Below are 25,925 nucleotides of genomic sequence, written 5' to 3' on the forward strand. Positions count from 1 at the left end.
ATATTTACTCTAGAGAACAGAATACATAAATCCAAGAAAAAACCTGCATTCGAATCTTAAGAGCAGCTTTATTCATAATTGCCCAAAATGAAACAAATATCCATCACGTGGTGAATGGATAAACAAATTTGGTACATCCATGTGCTAGAATGCTACTTAACTATAAACAGAAATGAACTACTGATACAATGATATGGTTGTTAAGTGAAAGATACCAGACTCAAAAACATATAGAATCTGTTTCCATTTATAGTCATACATTATTTAATGGCAGGAATACAGAGGTAATTTCATTACTGTAAATCTCAGAGTATGACTTAAATAGGCAATAGGAATTTTTCAACTTCATTATAATCCTGTGGGAATGCCATTGTGTTTTCAGTCCATATTGACCAAAACATCCTGAAGGGGTTTGCTTTAGTCATCTTTTTCCACTGCTCTGACTAAAAGATCTGGTAAGAACAATTTTAGAGGAGGAAAAGTTTATTTGGGGGCTTAGTCCCTAGACAGCTTAGTCCCTAGTCCCATTCCTCCATATTGGAGATGAGGCAGAACATTATGGTGGAAAGTGGCTCATATGATGATCAGAAAGCAGAGATATTCCACTCCCCAGATCTCAAATATATACCCCAAAGGCATGCCTGCAATGTCTGCCTCCTCCAGCCATGCCCTGTCTACCTACAGTTACCACTCAGTTAATCCCTATCAGGGGATTAATGCACTGATTAGGTTAAAATTTGTCTTAACAATCATTTCACCTTAAATGTTCTTTCATTGTCTTACATATGAGCTTTTAGGGGACATGTCACATCTAAACTATAACAGGGATCATGACTATATTTGGTATTCTGGAAAAGGCAAAACTATAGGGATATAAAACAGATTACTACCAAGGGGCACATGGGACCTTTTTGGGATGATGGAAATATTCTTCATCTTTGTGGCTGTGATGGTTATGTAACTATATAGGTTGGTTAAGGTCTATTGAACTGTATGCCCAAGATGGATATATTTTATCATGTGTAAATTGTATCTCCATCTGAAAAAAAATGTTTGAACACTGTTAGTGTCATATCTGGATACCAGTAGTACAGTAGTGAAAAAACAGAACTGACCCTGTTCCCAAGAATTTAATATGTGTTGCTTTTGTAATTTTTTTTGGTAAATCAATGAATATATTTTATATTACTTGATACAAGCATATATATGTAAATGTAACTTGAAATCATTTATTCTTATATGTAATGATCTGTGATACCTTATGAAAAAACATATTTAAATGTTTTTAAAATTCCAAAATTTGGGTTACAAATTTGGCCTTTATCCACTAAAGGATTGAAATCATGGTAACAACAGATGACTTCCTAGTTTCTGTTGAAGGAAGTGAAAGACTGCACAAGCATGAAAATGAATCTGTTGATTTTTCTTTTACCAAATTTTCCTTAAGTGCAAAGTGATGAAAATGCCTGTTTACCAGATGGATTTTTTTCCTTAATATTACTGTTTGAACAGATGACTTTTACCATGTAAAAAATGGCACTTGATTAGTTGGGAATCATTGAAAAATGGGAGATAAATAAAGAGACCATCCATTTTCATGTCAAAACAATAATAACCCACCTAAAAATTATAATCAAACAATGTATAACAGTTCTTCAATACCTAGGATTACTCTTGCAGAAAATAAGGTAGGAAATCAGGATTTAATTTTTCCTAAAGTAAATATACATATCCACCAGTTTGCTGGAAGTAAAATTTACAACACAAATAATTTCAATCACATTATGAAGAAACCTTTTATGGAAAAATGTACAAAAGTAAGCAGAATACTATTGTAGTTCATTTTCCATGGAAATATACAAACAAAGTAATATCACTGAATCCTGAGGGAAACATAAAACTATTAAACATCATTTAGCCAATAGGTATGTGTATGTGTTTGGGGCAGCCGGGAGGGGTTAGGGTGGTATGGAAGGTGCAGAAAAGGCACTGAAGAAATTGTAAGCAATTGCAAATTAGAGTGATTAAAGGGGACAGTCAAAATTTGTATAGTTGAAAGTATTTTCATGTCATATGTGGGAATCTTTATTCTCTGTAATTTTAAGACATTTTGTAAACTTTTTTCCCCTAAGGTATTTTTAGTAAGTAGTTAAAAGGTCATATTCAATATTATCTAAATATATTTTGTGTTTAATATTGAAAAACAATCTATGCATGACCAGCTCAGTAGTGGCCTCTGATGGAAAGTAATTTTATGTCTCTTTTTATGGCAAGGAGTTCTAAGGTAATATGATGGAATTTATTTCTTAGCAATGATAGATACTGTTGTTGTATATTTTCGGAGGTATTAGTGTGGATGCTCTAGAAAATTGAAGGGTAGGTGAACTTTCTCTGTAATAGGCTAAATAGTAAATATTTCTGGATTTGTGAGTCATACAGTCTCTGTTGAACTACTCAATTTTGCTATTGTACAAGGAAGATGGCATAGACAACATGTAATGAATGGGTATGGATTAATTCAGCCTGTAGATTGTAGTTTGTGGGCCACCATAAACACTTTGTTTTAAACCATAAACATAGTTTAAAACCCAAAATAAAATGTGCATAAAAATGAATTACATTTTGAATGTATTAACTCATTCAAAATATATTTTAGTGCCAATATAAGAACTTATAAGTGAGTTACTGTGCCAAGTACTAGTCATTGAGTAGTGGAAAAGGGAGATCTTGCCCGGGCATTGTGGCACATGCCTGTAATCCCAGCCGCGTGGGAGGCTGAGGCAGGAGGATCATGAGTTCAAAGCTGGCCTCAGCAAAAGCAAGGTTCTAAGCAACTTAGTGAGATCCTGAATCTAATAAAATATAAAATAGGGCTGGGGATGTGGCTCAGTGCTTAAGTGCCTAGGAGTTCAATCCCTGGTACCCCCTCTTAAAAAAAGGAGATGTGATTCCTGCTCTCTCACAGTGTAATGAGTAAAAAGACAGTGATCAATATTTAAATGCATTAGTAGAATAACATTGAATGTGCTCTCCAAACCAAACCAAACAACCCTGTGGTGCCCACTGTGAGGGCACACTCCTGTAATCCCAGTGACTTGGGAGGCTGAGGCAGGAGGATCACAAGTTCAAGTCTAGCCACTGCAATTTAGCAAGACCTTGTCTCCCAAAAGGACTGGGGATACAGCTCAGTGGCAGAGTACCTCTAGGTTCAGTACCCAATACTGGGTTTGGGGGTCAGGGAGAGCTCTGTGTGTATGTATCATTTTGTAAAATGAATAATCCCTCTGTGTAGCCAATAGTGACTCCTTATGATTTCTATCCTTTAAAATTCGGACTACCTTTATCTATACAAATATTGGTATTATAATGTATCTTCTCAAAGGTGAATTATGTAACCAAAGCATCTTCTTCTTCTCATTCTCCTTCTCCTTCTTCCTTTTTTAAATAAAGTAGAGCTTTGTGGTTATATGTAGTAGTTGGGTTCATCCCGACAAACTCACACATGCATGCAAATCAGTTTTGATTCACCATCCTCCACTTTTCCTTGCTGATCTCCCTCCCCTCTCCCTTTCTCCTTCCTCCATTAGACTTCTTTCACTCTTCTAGTAATATGTATTTATGTAATCTTATCCTTCCCTCCCCCTTTCCTTTATTTTACTCTAGCTTCTGCATATAAGAATATTCAACTTTGAATTTCTGAGTTTGACTAATTTCATCTAGCATGATATTCTCCATTTCCATCCCTTAACCAGCAAATAATTTCATTCTTTTTAATGGCTGGGTAGAACTTAATCACATATATACACCACAGTTTTAATCTATTCATCTATTGATGGACATCTGGGTTGATTCCATAATTTAGCCATTGTGAACTGTGCTACTATAAATACTGATGTGGCTGTGTTGCTGTAGTATGCCGATTTTAGATCTTTTGGTAAAATACCCAGGAGTGGGATAGCAGGGTCTTATGTTTGTTCCATCCCTATTGTTGTTTGAGGAATCTCTCTACTGCTTTTCAGAGTGGTTGTACTAGTCTGCAGTCCCACCAAAAATGTGCAAGTGTTCCTTTCCCCCCACAACCTCATCAGTATTCATTGTTGTTCACATTCTTGCTCTTTGACTTTCTGATTGGAGTGAGAAGAAATCTTAGTATAGTTTTGATTTGCATTTCCCTGATTGCTAGAGATGTTGAACATTTTTTTTTTCACTTATTTATTGGCCTTTTGTGCTGCTTCTATTGAGAAATTTCTGGTTGGTTCTCTTGCTCATTTATTGATTGGGTTATTTATTTATTTATTTAGGTTTAAGTTTTTTGAATTGTTTGTAAATTCTGGATATTAATCCCCTATTAATTAGAGGGGTAGCTAGTCAAGACTTACTCCCATTCTGTAGGTTCTCTCTTCATGCTCTTAATCATTTCCTTGGCTGTACAAAACCTATTGATTCTTGGTTTTATTTCTTTCACTTTGGGGCTCTTGTTAAGGAAGTTGGTACCAGCATCTATATGATGGAGCAAAAAAGCACTTTTTTTTCTAATGATACTCATTCAAAATAAATTAATATGGGGATAACTAGAATTAAAGCAGAACATAGTTCTAAAGATATAATAAATAAAATCACTTATAGAAATATTCTATATAATTTGTTAAAAATAAATTAACATGTAGCTAACTAGAATTATAGCAATAGTTGTGTATTTTCCTTTCAAATATAATTTATGTTGAATTTCATTGTCTCAGATTAGTATCATCTATTATTAATGTGTAATATTTGCTTTTGTGTAGAGGTCTATTATCGTCTGAAGAAATAGTTCATCTGCATTCAGAAAGTAAGGTATGAAATCAAACTTTCTGTGAATGCAATTACATTCTGTAGAATTTAGGTTTTTAAACATACAGAGAAGGACTAAAACTTCATAGAAATAGAATATACTTAACATACTTAAACATACAGAAAAGGGGTATAACTCGGAGGAGGTAGAGTATGAACCTTGATACTCAGAAGGGATGCATTCATAAAGTGTTGCTTATGAAATGAATCATTTTGCCAAATAATTTCATTGAACAATTTGGAGGACAGTGGAAATTCCAAGTGGAATGAGTTTGTAACCTGAGGCTTTTCAGTTTTCTCTCTGAAGCGTAATCTAATAGAAAACCTGAAAGAGAAAGATACTCGTAAACAAAGAAGGTGATTTTAATGGTTTATTCATTCATTTAAATATCTGCAGTGTAGAGATCACTCTTCCAGGTACTGGGTATCTTGGGATCTACAAGTTCCCTACCATGAATATCTGGGCCAAGGGAACTGCATACTTACTTGAAGGCCAGGGAAGGCCTATGTAAAGAATAATTCATTAGTGAAAACTAGATTTCTTGAGACAAAGCATCCAAATATAATATTCCACTAACTATGCTAAATATCCTTGAATCTTTGGGACTCATTTTATTGCTGAATCTTTGGTCCAGATAATATAGAGGTCTTTTCCAGGTACATAATTGTGGGATTCTTGAAAATACAATTGAATTAATTTCTTGAAAATAGCTAGCATGTTTTTGTAGCAAAATAGCAATTCAGTGTGTTAAAAAATTGCTTTCCCTGGCAAATGATTAGACTAATCAATAATTTCAATTCTTTTCATTTAGCCAAAGACCAAAAATATTGGTTCTGTAAACAAGGTTCAAAACAAACTGCACTCTGCAAATAAAGGAATTAAAAAAACAAATTCAAGGTATAGTGCAATTTTAAAAGTATTACATTCTTTATTAGTTTTATAGAATATATACCCAAAATATATAAAGTTACAACTACATGTATCTTATTCATATTTTGTAATTTGAACACATTTTCTACACAAATGTTTTGTGGCAATTAATGAATACTTTGTAAAAGGGAAAATATTTATATGATCTGAAGAGAAACATTTTTTGAGTGTTTAACAGAATGCCATACATTATTATGTATGTTTAGATAAGAATGACTTGGCATTCTCTAAGACTGTAGTACGTTATAATTTACCTTCTGTTGGTTTTGGTGAAATGAATGCAAGATGATCCTTAGGAGCATAAAAGGGCACCCCAAAGGCTGTCTAGGATAGGAAACTTTGTAGAAAAGGAAGAGGTTGGATTGTAACAACCAATCTAAGTTTTAGCAAGTTATGATATTTATATATCTGTTACCCAAACTGACAATCATATTAGAATTCGGGCAAACTCTTTGATTCTTGTCTTTTAATTGTTTAAATAATTTTAGTTTTATTAAAAAGAAAGAAAAATTAAAGTGAAAGGGATAAGAAGAGAGATACAAAAATACTGAAGAAAAGAAGATATTCAGCATATGTTATATCACTAGAAAAGGTTAACTTGTTTTTAGATTTTACATATACTTTTTTTTGTTTTGTTTTTTGTTTTTAAAGAAAGGATTGTTTTTCTAGGCAGGATTCCGATGCCTTTTGGAACCATGGACTTGATGATGTGTTTGTGTGTTAGGCCTTGCTAGTGCCTAACTCAGTGCCTTTGTAAAGGCCATTTATTTCATAGTTATTCTTCAACTTCATGAAATAAACAAAAAATCCAGCTTTTTGATAAACTTTGATTCTGGTTACAATGTGATTCTGTAGGTGGGAGAAAAAAAGTTGAGATGATCAAGCCAATACTGTTCACTCTATAATTTTTTCTCAAGAGGTATTATTCTTTGCTGGTAGAATTATAGCCAGGCAATGTCAATTTTTATACTACTTCTCCAGCAGCATGTAAGATTAAAAGCCACAGGCTGAATTTGATATAGGTGGCCAAGTTCAGTACTTAGTTTTTATGTTCATTTGTTTGGAGGCAACGTCTAGACCAACTATCTTCGTAAAGCCATCTCTTAGCTTGTGTGTTTTATAAAGATCAAAAGTCTTATATAGTCCTTGAAAGTCTCAATCATAGATTGCATCATGAATTTGACATTTGTAATAATTTGATCTGTTATTTGGGCAAGACCATATTTCCTTTCTGCATTTCTATCTTTATATACACGCACCTCCACACATCCCACACACACATGCACATTTTATCTACATGCATACATATATATTTTTTATATTTTAGTGTTAAATTGAAATACTCAGATATACAAATTGCTGATGATGTTGCCATTCCAGAGGATTTCTCAGACTTTTCTCTTTCGAAAACCATTAGCAAAATTGAAGGGCAACTGGAGGAAGACGGCTTACCTGAAGATGATGACATTTTCTCCGGTGTGAGTAAAGACATTGGAACAGGTAGATTTTCTTTTGCATTTTTTTTTCTTCATATTACAATTACTTAGAAAAAAATGATTTGGGCCAGGTGCAGTGGCCTATGTCTGTAATTCTAGTAGTTTAGGGGGATTGCAAGTTTTAAGGCCAGCCTTAGCAACTTAGTAAGGCCCTAAACAATTAGGACCCTGTTTCAAAATAAAAAATAAACAAGGGTTGGAGATGTGGCCCAGTGTTGAAGCATCCTGGGTTCAATCCCTAGTATGAAAAAAACAAAACATGATTTGGGGGAACGTTTTGTGCATTTAAACTATTTATTGTGATGCCTTGGATTTGTTTCAGGACAATCTAATGGGATGTGGTGATGGGAGGAATGAGTGGAATTATAGATGAAATAACATTGACTGTGAGTCCATAAATGTTGAAGATGGGTTGACATTTGTAATAATTTCATGAACTTATCTTTCTACTTCTGTACATGTTCAGTATTTTCTATTATGAAAAGTAAAAATGACTATAGTGTTGTTTTGGGTTTATTGAGCACTTTTCAACTGAAAGTGTTGCATAGCTCTTGACTAAAACATTAAGAAAGTTTCTCTGCTTTTCATTTATTATAGTTTATTTATTGCTTGTTAAATCAATATATGCAGAGGATAAATGAATTAGCGATGATGTATCATCAGGTACAATAATCAGTTTTCTAATATAATTTTCTTTATTAATTCATCCTTTGAATACCACTGTAAGAATAATACTATGTTTAGATCATCTAAAAGCATATAATATCAGTAATGGTCTGTTTAAATTATGTATATCTTCTTGGTTCAATCCGGGCACATCCTATGATTTAAGAAATTTGTCGATGCCTTCAATGTCTTCTATTTTATTGGAGTATAAGTTTTCAAAATAGTTTCTAATTATCCTCTGTTTTTCTGTAGTGTCTGTTGTGATATTACCTTTTTCATCACGTATGCTGGTAATTTGAGTTTTCTCTCTTCGTTAGCGTAGCTAAGGGTCTGTCAATTTTATTTTTTCAAAGAACCAACTTTTTGTTTTGTCAATTTTTTCAATTGTTTCTTTTGTTTTAATTTCATCTCTAATTTTAATTATTTCTTGCCTTTTACTGCTTTTGCTGTTGATGTGTTCTTCTTTTTCTAAGGCTTTGAGATGTAATGTGAGGTCATTTATTTGTTGACTTTTTCTTTTTTAAGGAATGAACTCCGTGCAGTGAACTTTCCTCTTAGTACTGCTTTAATAGTGTCCCAGAGATTTCCATATGTTATGTCTATGTTCTCATTTACCTCTAAGAATTTTTTAATCTCCTCCTTTATGTCTTCTGCAACCCATTGTTCATTCAGTAGCATATTGTTTAGTCTCCAGGTGTTGGAGTGGCTCTAAAGTTGTTAAATAACATAAGGGGAGCCAGCTATGTTATTGAAACAATAAATAAGACAAATGACTATGTATGAACAGTTAATGCTGAACTATAATAAGTACAATTAGTCGTGACTTCAGGCACACACTTAGCCCTCCTGTCATTTGAAATTTAGCAGTTTTGTTATATAATCATAATATTATCTTGATTCTTTGGAAAATTACAAGTTTGTATGTGTAATGATATTGAACTGCAAACTGGTCAGTCATAGTGGAGATATTTATTAAATTTATTTATTTATTAAATTTATTGGTCTAATTATTAAATTTATTAAATTTATTGATCTAATCAAACTTTCCAGGGGTAATTGTGGTAGGAAAGGTAAGTGAAATCATAAGTCAGTTGCCCTTCAGTCTCTCTGTATCTTTTTTTTTAACCACAAATTTAATTTTTTATTTCTTTTTAGTTATACATGACATCAGTCTCTCTTAAGATGCTTTCAAGGAAGTGATGGCCAGACCATGGGCAGACAGTCGCCCATGCCCACAATGTTCCTGCTCCCATACACAGAGAACCAGGACAAATGACCTTTATCTTAAATGCCACTTTTTTCTTATTGCTGAATTATCCTGCCACTCTCAGTATCTTCCTTTTTTAGTATCTTTGACCTAAGTGGAAGAATTTTCCCTTACTTTAGATGATTGCTTAGAATGGCTGGGTTATGTATTGGAGTAAAAGATTAAAAAGTAGTTTGGGAGCACAGGCTACTTTAAAAGATTTAAAGCTGACTTTTGCTAGAGAGGATTTGTGTTTGTTTCTGTCAGTCACTTTGGGACATTACTGTCCTGAGACCCCTGTCAGTTCTGTTTATTGTGGACCACCTTATTGAGTATAAATTCAGTCTGCAAACTTATGGGAGTCTAGGAGCAGGTTAGATCCTCTGGAGAGATTTTTCTTCCGCCTTCTAAACTCAGTTCTAATGAGATATGAATAGTTGCCTGTCGTTCCTTTCTGTTGAGAGGATTTATTTCTCATTCATCTTTGCCTTCGGAGTATTTAATGACTTTAGTGTCCCTTAACAGGGATCTACCTGTTTTGAGCTATTTTGAGCATTTTTCCCTCTTAAAGTAGCAGTATGTCTTAAAACTGCTGATATATTAATTCAGCAAAAGACAGTAAGTGCAATCATTTAAATCCACAGAGGCACAAATGAGATTTCTAAAAGCCAAACTCCATGTTATGCAGGAGGAATTGGATAATGTTGTATGTGAATGCAATAAAAAGGTAAGATTTTAAAACTTCTTAAAAGAAATGCTCTAACTTTCAAAGACATTTGAGGGCAGTTTCAATTATATTTTAATGGCTTTATTTTTAGCTATTATTCAGTTACATTTTGAATTAAAAATTATATATAAATACAGAACTTTATTCCAAAATGTTGAATTATCACAAAGCAAAAGAAGTTTTAAAAGTGTACTAATTAGAATTCTTTTTCAGACTTACAAGGTAAGCTGTTAAACACAAATAAGCTATCTGACTTGCATTTTGTAAGATGAAAATGGAATATACTTTTTTCTTCATTAAATGGGTATAAATATCTCATCAAAGATCATATTCTGAAGTTCCTCTTTTGTTTTCTGCTTTGTTTGGATATGAACTCATGTGCATTTTGTCACACTATCTCTAATTTTGTAACTAGGAAGATGAATTGCAGGATTTAAAGTCTCAAGTAAAAAACCTTGAAGAAGATTGTGTGAGACAGCAACGAACAATTAATATGCAACATTCCCAAATAGAAAAATATAAAAATCTTTTTGAAGAAGCAAATAAAAAATGTGATGGATTAGAACAACAGTTGACTTTAATAGAAAGGGTAATGATTTTGCTATTTTTCCTAACTTAATACCAAAGATACATTAAAACTATTAAAGTAACATTTGTATAAACACCACTTTTGGTTATTCAGTTATTAGTATTTACCAAAAACAACCTAAATACTATATATTTCATCCATTTAATTATTTTTTAGTTGTAGATTGACTCAATGCCTTAGTTTTTATGTGATGCTAGGATTGAACTCAGTGCCTCACACTTGCAAGGCAAGTGCTCAACTACTGAGCTACAACTCCAGCCTGTAAAGAACATAATTCAGTAGCTTAGTATATTCATAGAATTACACAACTACAACCATAGTCAATTTAGGCCATTTTCATAACCTAAAAAAAAAAATACTTTTGTACCCTTTGGTTACCATACCTGACCTCTCTTTCCCCAAATGCTTTGAGCCCTAGGCAACCACTAATCTATTTTCTGTCTCAATAGATTTGTCTATTCTAGAAATTTCATATACTTGGACTTACATAATATGTGCTTTTTAATACTGACTTGTTTTTAAGGTTGATCCATGTTGTAACATCAATCAGTATTTCATTCCTTTTTGTTGGCCAGTAATATTCCATCATATAGCTGTAACTCGCTCATCATTTAGACATGTGGATTATTTTGAATAATGCTGCTATGAACATTCACGTACAGTACATGTTTTCACTTCTTTTGGTTATATACCTAGTAGTGAAATTGCTGAGTTATCTAGTGACACTATGTTTAATGTTTTGAGGAACTATTCAGTTTCCTAAACTGGCTACACTATTTTATATCCCACCAACAGGTGGAAGGAGGGGTCCAGTTTCTTCACATTCTCACCAAAACCTGTTACAGTATATTTTTTATTGTAACTATTCTTCTGGTGTGAAGTAGTTACCTTATTATGTTTTTGCATTTCACTAATAAATGTTGATGTTAAACATCTTTTTATGTGCTTATTTTCTCTTTGTATCTCTTCTTTGGGAGAAATGGCTGTTCACATTGTTTGCCCATTTTAAAAACTGAATTTTTTATTATTGGTAATAACAGTTCTTTAATAGGATATATATAGCTGTAGGTCTATATAGAGCAGTAAGTCCCTTATCAGATATATAATAGGCACATATTTCTCTTAAGTATGTGGGTTGTCTTTTTTTTTAAATAATGTTGCTACTACTCTCTATGTATTTTTTAAAATATTTATTTAGTTGTAGATGAACACACAGTATCTTTATTTATTTTCATGTGGTGCTGAGGATCAAACCTAGTTCCTCACACATGTGAGGCAAGCGCTTTACCACTGAGCTAAAGCCCCAGCCCCTGTGGGTTTTCTTTTACGTTCCTTAAAGTATCCTTTAAAGCATGAAATTTTATCTAATATTTTGGTTGTTTAGACTTGTAGTGTCATATCTAAGGAAAGAATATATTTTAAATGAACTCCTATTTAATTTTTTTCTATTAATTTACCATTGTGATAATAAAAATTCAACAATACTATATAGGATTACTTTGTAAAACTTGATGATAAAAATAATAATATAGCATGTACTGAGTTTTTAGTAAGAAAATATGCCTTCTTCATTACTACATTATTATGATTCTCTTTAGTATATTTGTATGAGAGCCTATTTTTAGGCATTTTATTTTGGTATAATTGACATTATCTTTGGTAATAATTTTAGTATCAGATTTATTTAGGCATAGATTTATATACAGTAAATTTGTTTTTTAGTATACAGTTTTGATAAATGCACACAGTTGTTTAATCATTACCATAATCAATGACATAGAACAATTCCATTACCCCCAAAATTCCTTGTGAATTTAGTCGAGTCCTTCCCCTATTCCCAGCCCTGGTAAATCACTGATAGTTTGGCCTTTTCCAGTATATCTCATGTAAGTAGAATCACACAAACTATATCCTTTTAGTCTTATTTTTTCCACTTACCATAAAGCATTTGAAATTTATCCATGTTGCCCATTCCTTTCATTGCTGAGTAGTGTAAATGGTGAATGGATGTACCACAGTTTACCCACATATTTAGTAATGAAAATTGATTATAGTGTCTAATAGTTTATGTCTGTACTGTCCAATAAGATAACCATTTATGGGCTGGGGTTGTGGCTTAATGGTAGAGTGCTCGCCTAGCATGTGCAAGGCCCTGGGTTCAATCCTCAGCACCACATAAAAATAAATACATAAAATAAAAGTATTGTGTTCAACTACAACTAAAAAATAAATATTAAAAAAAGACAGCCATTTAATATTCATAGCTAGTCTAAATTGTGGTGTGCTATAGTATAAAATAAACATCAGATTTTAAAGACTTATTATAAAAGAATGAATAATTTAAAATATGTCAATCTTTTTTTATTCTTATTAGTTACACATGATAGTAGAATGTATTCAATCTTATTTTTTATATTGTTTACATGTTGAAATAATACTTTAGATATACGTGGTTAAGTGAAATAACATTATTAAAATTAATTTTGCCTTTTTCTTTTTAACCTCCTCAAAGTAGTTATTAGAAAATGTAAAGTTCATATTTTACTTCTGTCAGTTTAAGAAATATAGATGATTAGTCTAAAAAAAAAAAGCTGTGACTGAGAGATCAACTTGTTTTTTTTGATAGTATAGGACATTGAACCCAGGGCCTTATGTGTGCTAGGCAAGTACTCTACCACCAAGACATACCCTGAGCCATTTTTTAATCTATCTTTTTATTTATTTTTCAGTACTGGGAATGGAACCCAGAGGCAGTTTACAATGAGCTACATCTCCAACCCTTTTTAGAAAGGGTCACTAAGTTGCCCAGGCTGGCATCAAACTTATGATCCTCCTGCCTTAGCCTCCTGTTACTGGGATTACAGGCATGTGACACTGTGCCCAGCTATACTGTGTTTTAATTTGCCATTTATCATTTGTCACCACACACCCAAGTACTAGCCTTATCACTATTTTAGTCTCAAATAATATTGAAACTTTGGTTACATATTTGTTCTTTGCTCTCATATCCTATCCTATGCATTATTTCTTCTAAATGTCTTCATGCATCTTTTTCAGTTTCTTGCCGCCACTTGGTTCAAGCAATTACTACATTATTTTTGAACCCTCTTAATAGGTCATTTTATGTCCATTCTCTCTTTGTCATCCATTATATCCTGGACTCTATCAAATAAATATTCTTAAAGGCAGCATTGCTTATACTCTTTCCTTTGAGGAAAAAGGGGAACAATTTTTTTTAATGTTACATAGTAGGGGAACTGAGTCCGAGTGGTTAAGCAAACAGAATTCAAACTGTTTTGTCTGATTCCAAAGTCTATATTCTCCCCACAAATGAGATCAACTATTTTTTAAATTGTGTATTGTTATTTTAGCAGCTGATAGTGACAGATGGATTATTTTCTAAATTATAAAAACAAAAAAAGCATTAGACTTTTTCTGTTATTGATCTTTTTTAAAAATTAACTATATTGGGGAATGAATTAAATACAATAAGACTTTTAAAAATACAGTTCAATGAAGTTATTTTATTCTTTGCACTGGGAATTGAACCTAGGGGGCGCTTTACCAGTGAGCTACATTCCCAGTTCTTTTTATTTTGAGATAGAGTCTTGCTAAGTTGTTGAGACTGGCCCCAAACTTGTAATCCTTTTGTCTCAGCCTCCCAGGAAAGGGCCAGTGCACCTGGTCAATGAGTTTTGATGAATTAACATATCCTTGTAACCATCACAATCAAGATAGAGAAAATTTGTCACTCTCCTTCAAATGTCCTTTGTACCGCTTCCCCATAGAAACTTAGAAACTTCCAATTTCTATCCAGGGCCCCAGGCAACCAAAGATCTGCATTCTTTCACTACAGTTTTGTTTTCTCTGTTCTAAAATTTCATATAGATGGAATCATAAATATGCAATTTTTGTATCTGGCTATTTTTGTTCTTAATGTTTTTTAAATACATCAGTATTATAACATGTTTTGTGGTTCATTTCTTTGTATTGCTGAGTAGTATTTATTTGAAGATATGCCATATTTTGTTTATATGTTCACTAGTTTATGTGGGTATTAAAATTTTTTTCCAGTTTATTAAAAATAAAGCCTTTGGATTTCCATACACAAGTATTTTGTGTAGATTCATATTTTGTGAATTCATATCCGGCATCAGAATGTTGGATAAATGTTCTGAGTCTTATAGAAATTACATATTAAATTTTTAAAGAAACTGTCAAATAGTTTTCCAAAGTGATAATTGAATTTTGCATTCCCACTAACAGTATGAGAGTTCAGTTCCTCTGTCTCCTCATCAACACTTGATATTTTCAGTCTTAATAATTTTAGCTCTACTAAGGTGAAGTAGTTTGTCATTGCAGTTTTTTATTTCTTTTCTGTCAATGTTTAACATCTTTTCATATGCTTATTGGTTATTCATATTTTTCTTGTTATGTATCTGTTGAAACCGTTTTTTCCTGTTTGAAAAACACTGGGTTGTAGGAGTTCCTTATGCCTCTTTGTATATAATCCCTTGGTTAGAAGTGTATGTATTGTAAATAAAATGTCCTAGTCTGACTTGACTTGAATTTTCCTAACAGTATGTTTCCAAAGACAGCAGTTTTAAATTTTGATGCATTTCATACCTTATTTTCTCATTTTTTAAAAAAATTCTCTCCAGAAAGCTCTGTCCACCCTAAGGCCATGAGGATTTTCTCCTACAATTTTTGAGTGTGTGTGCACACGTTTGTGTGTATAATGTAAAATAAAAATTACATAATGTCCTATCTTTGAAATTTATTTTATGGTATGAGGGTTAAGGTCAATCTTTAATTTTTTTTTCAATTTGTCCCCCTTTGGTTATCATGTCACCTGTGTAGAAAATGCATTGACTACATATACTTGTGGGTCTATTTCTGGACTCTGTTTTGTTAGAGTGAACTATGTGTTTGATATAATTCATAAGATAAAATTTGTAGGTAAAACCATGTGGAGTTTTCTTTTTGGAAGTATTGTAGTTACCAATTCAATTTATTTAATGCATATGTCTATTCTACCTTCATATTACTTTTTGAATCAGCTTTGGTAATCTTTATTTTTCAAGAAACTTGTCCATTTCATCTAAGTAATAAAACATATTGACAAATTTGTTTATAATATTCCTTTATTTATAATATAATTTATAATACTTATATGACCTACAATAATGACCCCTTTCATTCTTGATATTGATGATTTGTCTTATTTTTAATTAATCCTACATTAAATTTATTTATTTAAATCTCAAGCATACTACATTTTCTAATATATTTTTCCCCCTTTCAGAGATGGTTATTAATGGTTGGTCTTCTTTCTTCAACTTTCCAACACCCTTTCCAGCCTCTGAGTTCATGACTTTGCCCTCTGTTTTATTAAGAAAATAAAAATCAAAAGATAACTTCATCATCCTATCATGAAATCTACCAGCCTCTTTGCTTCTATACCCATATATTGTACTCCCTGTTATAATGGATTATTACCTCTTCTATTTAAAGCTTATCCTTTAATTGTATGTGGATCCCATACCCTCCTACTCAAGGATTTTGCATCTTGCCATTATCCTGCCTTTGTCTTGCAAAATTAAAATTTATTGGATTCTTTTTCATGAATATACAAACAAGCCATATGAGATCTCTCTCTGTCTCTCTGTCTCTCTCTCTCTTTAAAACCTGTTTAGATCTCACATCTCCTCCCACCCTACATCATTGCTACATCTTCCACAGCTGCCAGGATTTTCATTCCAAGTCTATTCTTATTCTACCTTCATCATTTGTTTCTGAAACTTGATCTGATCAGTTATTTATCCTTATCTGATTTTTCTCACCTAAATTACTGTGGAACTTTTGTGACTTTCCCAGTGTTTACTGCATTGTGCTGTGGCTGATACATGCACCTCTCTCTTGTTCCCACTGTCTTTTATGAGTGATATAGAATTATGAGAGGGTGGTAAATTATTTCCTCTTGAAGCTCCTAGCATTGGGTTTTAAAGCTAAATTTTATTTTCTTTATACTACCTAGCTTTTAAAAATATTTATTTTTTAGTTATAGGTGGACACAATACCTCTATTTATTTTTATGTGGTGCTGAGGGTCAAATCCAATGCCTCATGCATGCTAGGCGAGCACTCTACCTTTGAGCCACAAACCCAGCCCGCTATCTAGCTTTATTTTCTTTAAAACATGAAATTCAAGACGTGGGATTTTTAATAAAACTTTTGTTCAGCAGTATATAAACTGCTTTTTGGAGGGTAACAGATTAATTTTGTCTATTTTTAGGATGCCAGTAGTATCTTGTCTGTACTTAGTAAACGATACTAGAGTATGACTGAACACAGAAATGTTTTCAATTAGGTTTTCCTTTCTTTAGTGGCTTTATGTATGTAGAAAAAAAATTATTTCCTGCTTTACTATTCTCCTGACTGTCCTTTATCCTTTTTCTTCTTCACGTCTCCCCACAAGGGGATAGTATTGATTAAAGAATTGGTGGGGAAACATCATGTAATGAAGGATGTTTTTCATTTTTCTGCAAAGTAGGTTCCAAAGTCACCAGCAGGAAGGAGGTTCCCCTCGTCTGTGAGAGAAGGCTGAAATTAGGTAGCAAGAACTGTAGACTTTGCAGCTAATGAACTTCTTTGCCTTTTCCATGTGAACAATGAAATAAATCATATGAGTTTTTAGTGTAGCTGCCACCCACAAAGCTGTGAAGAAGACTGTGACAGCAGATGGTATCCACACACAGTTTGATTTGTTTAGAAACCTACATAAAAAATAGCATGTGTTGTTTTGTTTTCCCCCTTAATTACTCAAAGCCAAGGAGATCAGTATTCAAAGATGATACAGCGATATATCCAGGAGAAAAAAAAATCATGAAAGAATACAGACTATGTTTTTATTGTATCATTTTATTGTATCAGTTCTACAGTATTTATTAGGTCTCTGCTTTCAGTAAGGGTCTAAACTAGGCCTTATGTTGAAGGGGCTACAAAAAGAGTGGGTTAAGTATTTATAAGTTCAAAGATGTCATTAGTCCCTTTTATATGCCACTGAAGTGCTGGAAATAAATTAAGACAGTTTCTGTCCTCAAGGAAAGAGTTTATAAAGGAGTGAAGGAAAGAAAGCAAATGGACAGTTTCGTGCCATGTAGCAGGTGCTGTAATAAGTGTGTATTAAGAAGTCCTAGAGGCTCTAAGAAAAGGCAACCAATGCAACCTGGGTAGATAGTGAGGGTTAGAGATAGGAGGCTTCCTGGAGGAGGGAAAGTCCTAATGAACAACAGTGAGTCTTAATGAGTAGGTTAAGAGATCAGGATCAGAAGCAGGAAACATATGGCTGTTTGGGAGTAATCCAAGTATTGCTGATTTTACTGAAGGTAACATCTGTGAGAGATGAGGCTTGTTGATAGGGGCCAGGTTCTGGTGGAGTTTGAAGTTACCAGTATGTTCACGTTTCTTTATATTCTTCATGTTGGCCTATTCACTGTATGCAATGGAATATCCTAGGTTTTTGCAGAAATATGTCTAATCCAGGACATGGAAAGCCTTCATTCATAAATTATTGTTTCTGCTCAAAATTGAGATTTTCCTGTAGGACTAATACAAAATGTTTTGCATTTGGCGAATTTTCTTGAATGTCACATTTTGCCAGTTCTACACAAAAACAGTGTTTGTGTGAGAGTGTATGTCTTACATTGGCCTTTTGGGAGGCTTCTGAAAGAACTACTACAGTTATAAAAGGTTGCTTATAAAAAATAGGGACTGTGTTATAATGTTGTTAGTCAATAAAGGGAGAAAATTCCAAACAAAGTAAGAATTTAGTTCACGATTACATTTTTAGGATATATTTTTTCTAATACCAGTTTGAGGCAAGAATTCCCTGAGAACTCTAATACTTAGTGACCATCTACTAGCTGTGGTTGTGAGGGGGTGGGAGTGGGGTAGGTGGAGGGGGTCAGCAGGGATTTGCAGGGAAATTTGTGGAATGGAAAATATAAAAAGGGAAATTATCTTTTTTACTATGCAGGAATTAGAAAATAAAAGACGACTACAAAAACAGGCTGCCTCTACCCAAAGCACCACAGAAGTCCGCTTGAATAGAGCCCTAGAAGAAGCAGAAAAGTATAAACTGGAGTTAAGTAAATTAAGACAAAACAACAAGGTATGGAAAGATTAAATAGTTTTGGTAGTGATCACTTTGGGTAACTTCCTCTTATGCAAGCATCAAAAATAGTTTTAGACTTACAATTCTTGATGTTATAATCAACAATTTTCTTTTTCAGCAAGTTAGGATTATATGCTGGGGCTGTTACCTAATTGGATGATACCACAGTTCTTTAGAGGATTCATTCACTTCTTTATCCAAAAGATCTTTATGGGTGCCCCTATTATATGCCAGACACTTTTCTGACCTCAGGATAAGGAGTGGGGAAAAAAGTGTGTTTGATGTCTCATGTTGGTTATATTCTTATCTGAGCCTCAATTTTCTAGTATAGAAAGCAAGGGGCTGTTTAACTAGCAGTAGCTCTCAATAACTTGGCAGTAGCTCTCAAACTTGAGCATGTATCAGGATCACCTGAAGAGTTTGTTAAAACACAGATTGCTTGGCCTCAGCCTTGGAGTTTCTGACTCAGTCTACTGTCTAGGGTGAGGCCTGAGAATTTGGAACTTTAAAGAGGTTCCCAGGTGATACTGCTGCTGGTTCTGAAACCATAGTTCAATAACTACTGTCACGGAGCTATTAGAAAGATCCCATCTCCAAGGTCTAGCCAATGCTTGGCATAGGATTAACATTCAATGCCTTAACTAGCTGTTAAATTAATGAAGGTTCAAGTATTGATGTATATGAAGATATCTGTACATTCTGTAAATATTGGCTGTTAGTTTTTTGTTCTGTGTCAACCTGAAAGGACAAAAGTTGATACTCCATTGGAATCTCTTCCCTTAGAACAATATTTAATAATTTAACAATGACATATGATGAAATTAGGAACCACCTTCATTTCATATGCAGATAATACATTTTGGATTATATTAGTAACAATAGGAATAGACTGGAACTGGCCTTGATTAGTCCTCCAACATGTTTAACAGAGGCAAATACATGACAGTGACTACAGTTTTAACAATATCATCTGTGAGATTGTTTATCCTATTTTGATCAAACTATTTTCATGTTCATGGGCCATTAATGACGGTATGATAACAGATTTATTAATAGAAGTTATCAGATGAGCAAATTAAGTCATCTCTAGGGACTTAATAATTAGCATATTAGAATATTTCCAATTTGCATTTTAAAAGGATTTTGAAGACAATAAAAGGAAGAGTAACCATGAGTGATTCAGGATTTGCAATTCTGGTTGCAGATTTGATCTTTATATTAGCACACAGTAGAAAAGTAGAAAGAAAAATTGGTTTCCAGCAGATGGCTCTCCTCATTGTATCTGGCCATCTTGAAAATTCAGGTGATGAAGACTTGTTATGTGAATAGCTCATTCTAAAACCATCAACACTATAAAAACAACTTGGATGCATTCAACATATAAACTTCTGACCCCAGATCTGCATTATGATTGATTGATTTAAATTTGTGAATATATTTCTTACTATATACTATAATGTAGACACTTGTGGCCAGATTTTTAAAATGTAACTTATTTCAGAATTCCAAAAAACTATGTGTCTTATACTTTTGATTTAAAAAAATTTTTTTTGTAGTTGTAGATGGACAGAATGCCTTTATTTTATTTATTTTTATGTGGTGCTGAGGATCGAAACCAGTGCTAGGCAAGCTCTTTGCCGTTAAGCTACAGCCCCAGCCCATACTTTGATTTTTTAAAAATTATTTTGCCTAACATTTATCATTGAGGGATGTTTCAGGATTATATAGTAATTCTCTTAGAGTCTAATCTGTATGTTTTTTTGTGTGTGTGAGAGAGCAGGTTTTTTTCTTTCAATTTAATTCTTTTTACTTTACCTCTCATTTTGATTAAACATATAATTATTGTTAAATAGTCAATTAAAATTATTCAGGTTTAAAAAATATAACAGGGAAATATTAATGTTTCCATAAAATAGAACAAGATTACCTTGTAGTCATCAGAAACCAAAGATCTGTTTTTAAAAATAATGACAAACTTATTCTTAACAGAAATTAGAAAACAAATTTGGTTTTAAAGTAGGAGTAACTTTTGAAATGAAAAGTCAGTTAATTTAAACCAGGTGTTGTATGAATGAAGGGACCTTAGTCTTAATCACTATCATGTCCTCAGGGTCTAGCAAATGGTCTTTGCTAAAGTCACCCTGAAGGAAGGAATGATAAAAGTAATGGTTTAACTGGAATTCCACTTAAAAACAGGACATTTGATTTGATGATTACTTGAAATCCTTTTATAATGTGACACCAAAGTCCATGTTACTTCATTTAAAAAGAGATAATTTCTGATTCTTCATTAATTCATTTAGAAATATTAGGGCCTGATAAGTACTGTACTGGCCAGATCTTTATTAGAAGCTGAAAGATGGAAGGGAGATGAAAATTGAATATATTCTTTGAAGTCTTGCAGCTTTTAGTGGAGAAGTTGGATGTTTAGATAACCCATCAAGCAAAATTAAGGGGCAACTGTGAGAAATTCTGTGGGTAAGCTAAGATCTGAATAATATATAGGAGTTAAGTGTCCAGGGAGATAATTATGGACAGAAGGAATACTAAGTAAATATGGTTCTCTGGCAAGAAAAGAGGACAAGTTAATGAAAGGAAAATTAGATGTGAAGGGAGTGATACAAAGTGAAGCTTTAAAGGGTGACGTCATCTAGATCCTTTAGGCCAGGGTTAAGGATTTTAGATTTCATCCAAAGAGCAGTGCAAAACTACTATACAGTTATTCTTTGAAGGGCAGAGAATCTGGCAAGCAGGCCAGAATGGATGCAGATAGATTGGTTAAGAGTAAGTGTGAGAAATGATGATGTAGTTTGGACTAAAGTGATAGTGGTAGAAATGGGAGGGGTTCTAAGTTCTCAAATACATTTAGGAGCCAGGCTCAGTAGTGCATGCCTGTAATCCCAGCACCTCAGGAGGCTGAGGTGGGATGATCACAAGTTCAAAGCCAGCCTCAGCAAATTAGTGAGGCCCTAAGCAAGTTAGCAAGACCCTGTCTCAAAATAAAAAGAGCTGGGGATGTGGCTCAGTGGTTAAATGCCCCTGGGTTCGATGCAATAGGGCTTAGTGATAGACTGGATATGGTCTGTGGGAAAGGAAAGCTTAGGGAGGATAGTACTATTCACTGAAATAAGAAACACTGGAACAATTCTGGGGAAGAAAATTATTAGTTGTTTAAGAATATATTTCTTAAAGTTTGAAGTTATTCTGAGGAATCCAAGAGGAAATGTTTTAAAACTTAGAGAAGTCTCATTGAATAGGAAGACAGAATAAGTGAGAGAAAGAGAAAAGCAAGGGCCAGACTGAGCCTTGAAATAGTCCAGTATTTCTAAGGAGTATTCAGTACTTAACCACACCAATTGATCACCAAGAAATATTTTGGTAGAGTGATAAGGGAAGAAGACAGATTTAATGGGAAATGAAAAATGAATGCAGGTGAGGAAGTGGAGATAGTGAATATATATGTGTGTAATTCTTCAAAGACACAAAAGAGTAGAGTTGGAAGGACAGAGCTGAGTGAATTTTTTAATGAGATAATTTACATACAATAAAATGCAGATTGCACATGTATAGTTCACTGAGTTTGGGCTCCTTGTTTTGGTCAGCTTTTTCACTGCTGTGACTGACCAGACCAACTGTAGAGAGGAAAAGTTTATTTAGGGGCTCATGGTTTCAGAGGTCTTAATCCATAGACAGCCGGCTCCACTCCTTGGGGATGAAGATGAGGCAGAACAACATGGTGGAAGAGTATAGAGGCGGCACACAGCTTACATGATGACCAGGAAGCACAGAGACTCCACTTACCAGATAGAAATATATACCCTGAAGCCACATCTCACCTGCCTTCAGTTACCACTCAATTAATCCCATCATATGATTAATTCAATGATCGGGTTAAGGCTTTCCTAACCCGATCATTTCTTCTCTGAATCTTCTTGCATTGTTTCACATGTGAGCCTTTGGGGGACACCTCACATCCAAACCATAATACTCCTACTTATCTGTATAACCAGCCACTTTATAGAATATTTACATTTCCCCAGAAAGTGCCCTTGTTTCTGTTTCTAGGCCCCTCAGAGACTGCACTGGTCTGATTTTTTTGGCTTCTTTCACTTACCATAATATAAGATTGACCTGTGTTTTTATTTTTTATTGATCCATCTTGTTAATTATTTACCAATTACTCTTTCCAAAGACTCAACTTTTGCCTTTATTTTCTTTATAATTTGTTGGCTATTTCACTGAATTCTCTTTATTTTATCCTTTTGTCCACTTGCTTTGGTTTTAATTTGTTCTTCTATTTCTAACTTCTTAAGTTGAAGGCTTAGATCATTGATTTTAAATTCTTCTTTTCTAAAGCATTTAATGGTAGTTTCCCTTAAAATTATGCTTTAGCTAAGTCCCAGAACTATTTTTTGCCTCTTTTATCTAAATATTTCTATTTTAATATACCTACTGTAATATAATTAATTTACAAAAACCTGTACATATTTAGTGTAAAATGTATTGGATTTTGACTGTATACCTATGAAATAATCACCCATTATAATCACCCATTATATATATATATATATCTGTCACCCCTGAAAGTTTGTGTCCCTTTACAATCCTCCATTCCAAGGTAACTTGTTTCTACATTTTCTAGAATTTTATGTTCTTTTAAATTTTTTTTTCCAATGTGACTTCTTTTATTCAGGACAATTATTTTGAGATTCATCCATGTTGTTTCCTGTGACAATAGTTAATTTAATAACTTTTTTAACCCATGGTATATACCAGTATTTGTCTACCCATTAACTGTTAGACAGGTGGATTGTTTCTAATTTTGGCCTATTTTACAAAAACTGCTATGAACATTCATGTATAATTTTTTATATAGGCATACACTTTTTTTTCCTGTTGAATGTCTAAGTTATATTGTTAAACCTAAGGTAACAGATTTGTTTTCTTATAGAAGTTGAGTATCTTTTAGCTTTTATATTTTAGCTTTTATGTTTGGGGTTTTTTCTTTATGATGCAAGATAAAAGGCATAAGATTTTTTGTTTTATTTTGTTTTTTGGCTTTTTTTGGCATTTATTCCAGCACTGTTTGTTGAAAAGATAATTCTTTCATCATTGAATTGTCCTGAAACTTTTGTTGAAAATCTATTGCTCAGATAGGTATGGATCTATTCTGGAATATTTATTTAATTGGTCTGAATGCCTGCTTTTATGCTAATAATTGTTTTGATTAGAGCTATATAAGTCTTGATATCAGTGAGTCCTCCAACTTTATTCTTTTTTTTATTGGTTGTTCAAAACATTACAAAGCTCTTGACATATCATATTTCATACATTAGATTCAAGTGGGTTATGAACTCCCATTTTTACCCCTAATACAGATTGCAGAATCACATTGGTTATACATCCACATTTTTACATAATGCCATATTAGTAACTGTTGTATTCTGCTACCTTTCCTATCCTCTACTATCCCCCCTCCCTTCCCCTCCCATCTTCTCTCTCTACCCCATCTACTATAATTCATTTCTCTCCTTGTTTATTTTCCCATTCCCCCTCACAACCTCTTTATTCTTCCTTTTTATAAATTGCTTGGTTATTCTGAGTCCTTATACATTTTAGAACTACCTTAACAGTTTCCACAATTCCTGTTGAAATTTTGATTGGCATTGCATTAATCCATAGATGAATTCTGGGAAATTTGACAATATTGCGTCTTAAATCACAAATAGAGAATATCTTTATTTTAGGCCATCAATTCCTCTAAGTGATATTTTATACATATTAATATGTAGGTCTTGTGTATTTTTTGTCAACTTATCACTTAGTATTTCATATTTTTGATGTCACTATAAATGCTTTTTTAAATTCAAATTTATCTTTGTTACTAGAATAGAAAAATACTATTTACCTTCAGTACATTGTATACATCTGCAATTATGCTAGACTCACTTACAGACTATGTAAAATGCCAACTAGTAAATATTTTAGGTTTTGTAGGCTATGTATGGTTCCTTTTTGTGTATTCTCCACTGGCTTTCTTTTTAAAATTCATCTAACCCTTTCAAAATAAAAAAATTTTTCAGGGGTCGGGGTGGGGACTGGGGATTGAACTTGTGTGCACTCAACCACTGAGCCACTTCCCCAGACCTATTTTGTACTTTATTTAGAGACAGGGTCTCACTGAGTTGCTTCCCACCTCACTTTTGCTGAGGGTGGCTTTGAACTCAACATCCTCCTGCCTCAGTCTTCCCAGCCGCTGGCTGTTGTGCCACCGTGCCTGGCAAAATAAAAACATTTTTAACTTATGGCCTATAGAAAAACCGACCAAAGTTCCCTGGAAGATCTTAACAGGAATGCATACAGGATTTCTTTTCAGTTTCCTTTTTCTTGATCTTTTGAGATAATAATATATTTTTCTTTTAGCCTATTAATGTGACGAATAACATTGGTTGATTCTCAAATATTAAGACAAACATATTCCTGGGATGAACCTCACTTGAGATGTATTGTTATCCCCTTTATATAATATTAGGTTAAATTTGTGAAAATCTGCAGGCCTGTAAACTCAGTGGCTCGGGAGACTGAGGCAAAAGGTGGCGAGTTCAAAGCCAGCTCAGCATAGGCAGGCGCTAAGCAATTCAGTGAGACCCTGTCTCTAAATAAAATACAAAATAGGGCTGGGGATGTGGCTAAGCGGTCAAGTGCCTCTGAGTTCAATCCCAGGTACCAAAAAAATATTGTGAAAATTTTAAAAAATGAAAAGGTCTCTAAAATTTTCACAATATGTACATATGGGAACATACTTTTAGTCTGTAGTTGGTGTGTGTGTGATTGCATTTGTGGTGCTGGGGATTGAACCCAGGGCCTCCTGCATGTTAGGTCAACACTGTACCAATCAGCCACATCCTCCAGCCCTTGTTTTACTTTTCTTATAAAATTTCTTTCTCATCTATAGTTTATTTGTAAAAGATTATTGTTTTTGTTTTGGTATAAGCGTATAAGTTATGTCATGGAATTAATTTCCAACTTGTTTTTCTGGAAAAGTTATGTTTTTCTTTGAATGTCTGGTATAGTTCACAAGTGAAGCCATATGGACCTACGGTTTTCTTGTAGAACTATTTTAAAATTCAAATTCAATTTATTCAGTAGTTAAAGAAGCATTCTATATAGAGGCTATTGTATTTTCTTGTTTTTGGTGTTTCCATCTTGCAAGGAATCTGTCCATTTTACCTATGTTGTTAAATTTGTTGGCTTGAAGTTTTTTT

The 25,925-nt window shown here is 33.4% G+C and overlaps 1 protein-coding gene across 1 annotated transcript in view; it reads left to right on the top strand.

Annotated features, from left to right (window-relative positions):
- Positions 1-25,925, top strand: part of Tex9 (testis expressed 9) — a 41,808-nt gene that overhangs the window by 8,296 nt on the left and 7,587 nt on the right. The window contains exons 5-10 of the mRNA XM_026384908.1: positions 4,785-4,833; positions 5,643-5,728; positions 7,089-7,261; positions 9,814-9,896; positions 10,312-10,485; positions 18,523-18,657. Coding sequence (XP_026240693.1) covers positions 4,785-4,833; positions 5,643-5,728; positions 7,089-7,261; positions 9,814-9,896; positions 10,312-10,485; positions 18,523-18,657 — 700 coding nt within the window. The remainder of the gene's footprint in view (positions 1-4,784; positions 4,834-5,642; positions 5,729-7,088; positions 7,262-9,813; positions 9,897-10,311; positions 10,486-18,522; positions 18,658-25,925) is intronic.

The sequence above is a fragment of the Urocitellus parryii genome, chromosome 6 (assembly GCF_045843805.1).
Source record: "Urocitellus parryii isolate mUroPar1 chromosome 6, mUroPar1.hap1, whole genome shotgun sequence".
Classification (NCBI taxonomy): Eukaryota; Metazoa; Chordata; class Mammalia; order Rodentia; family Sciuridae; genus Urocitellus; species Urocitellus parryii.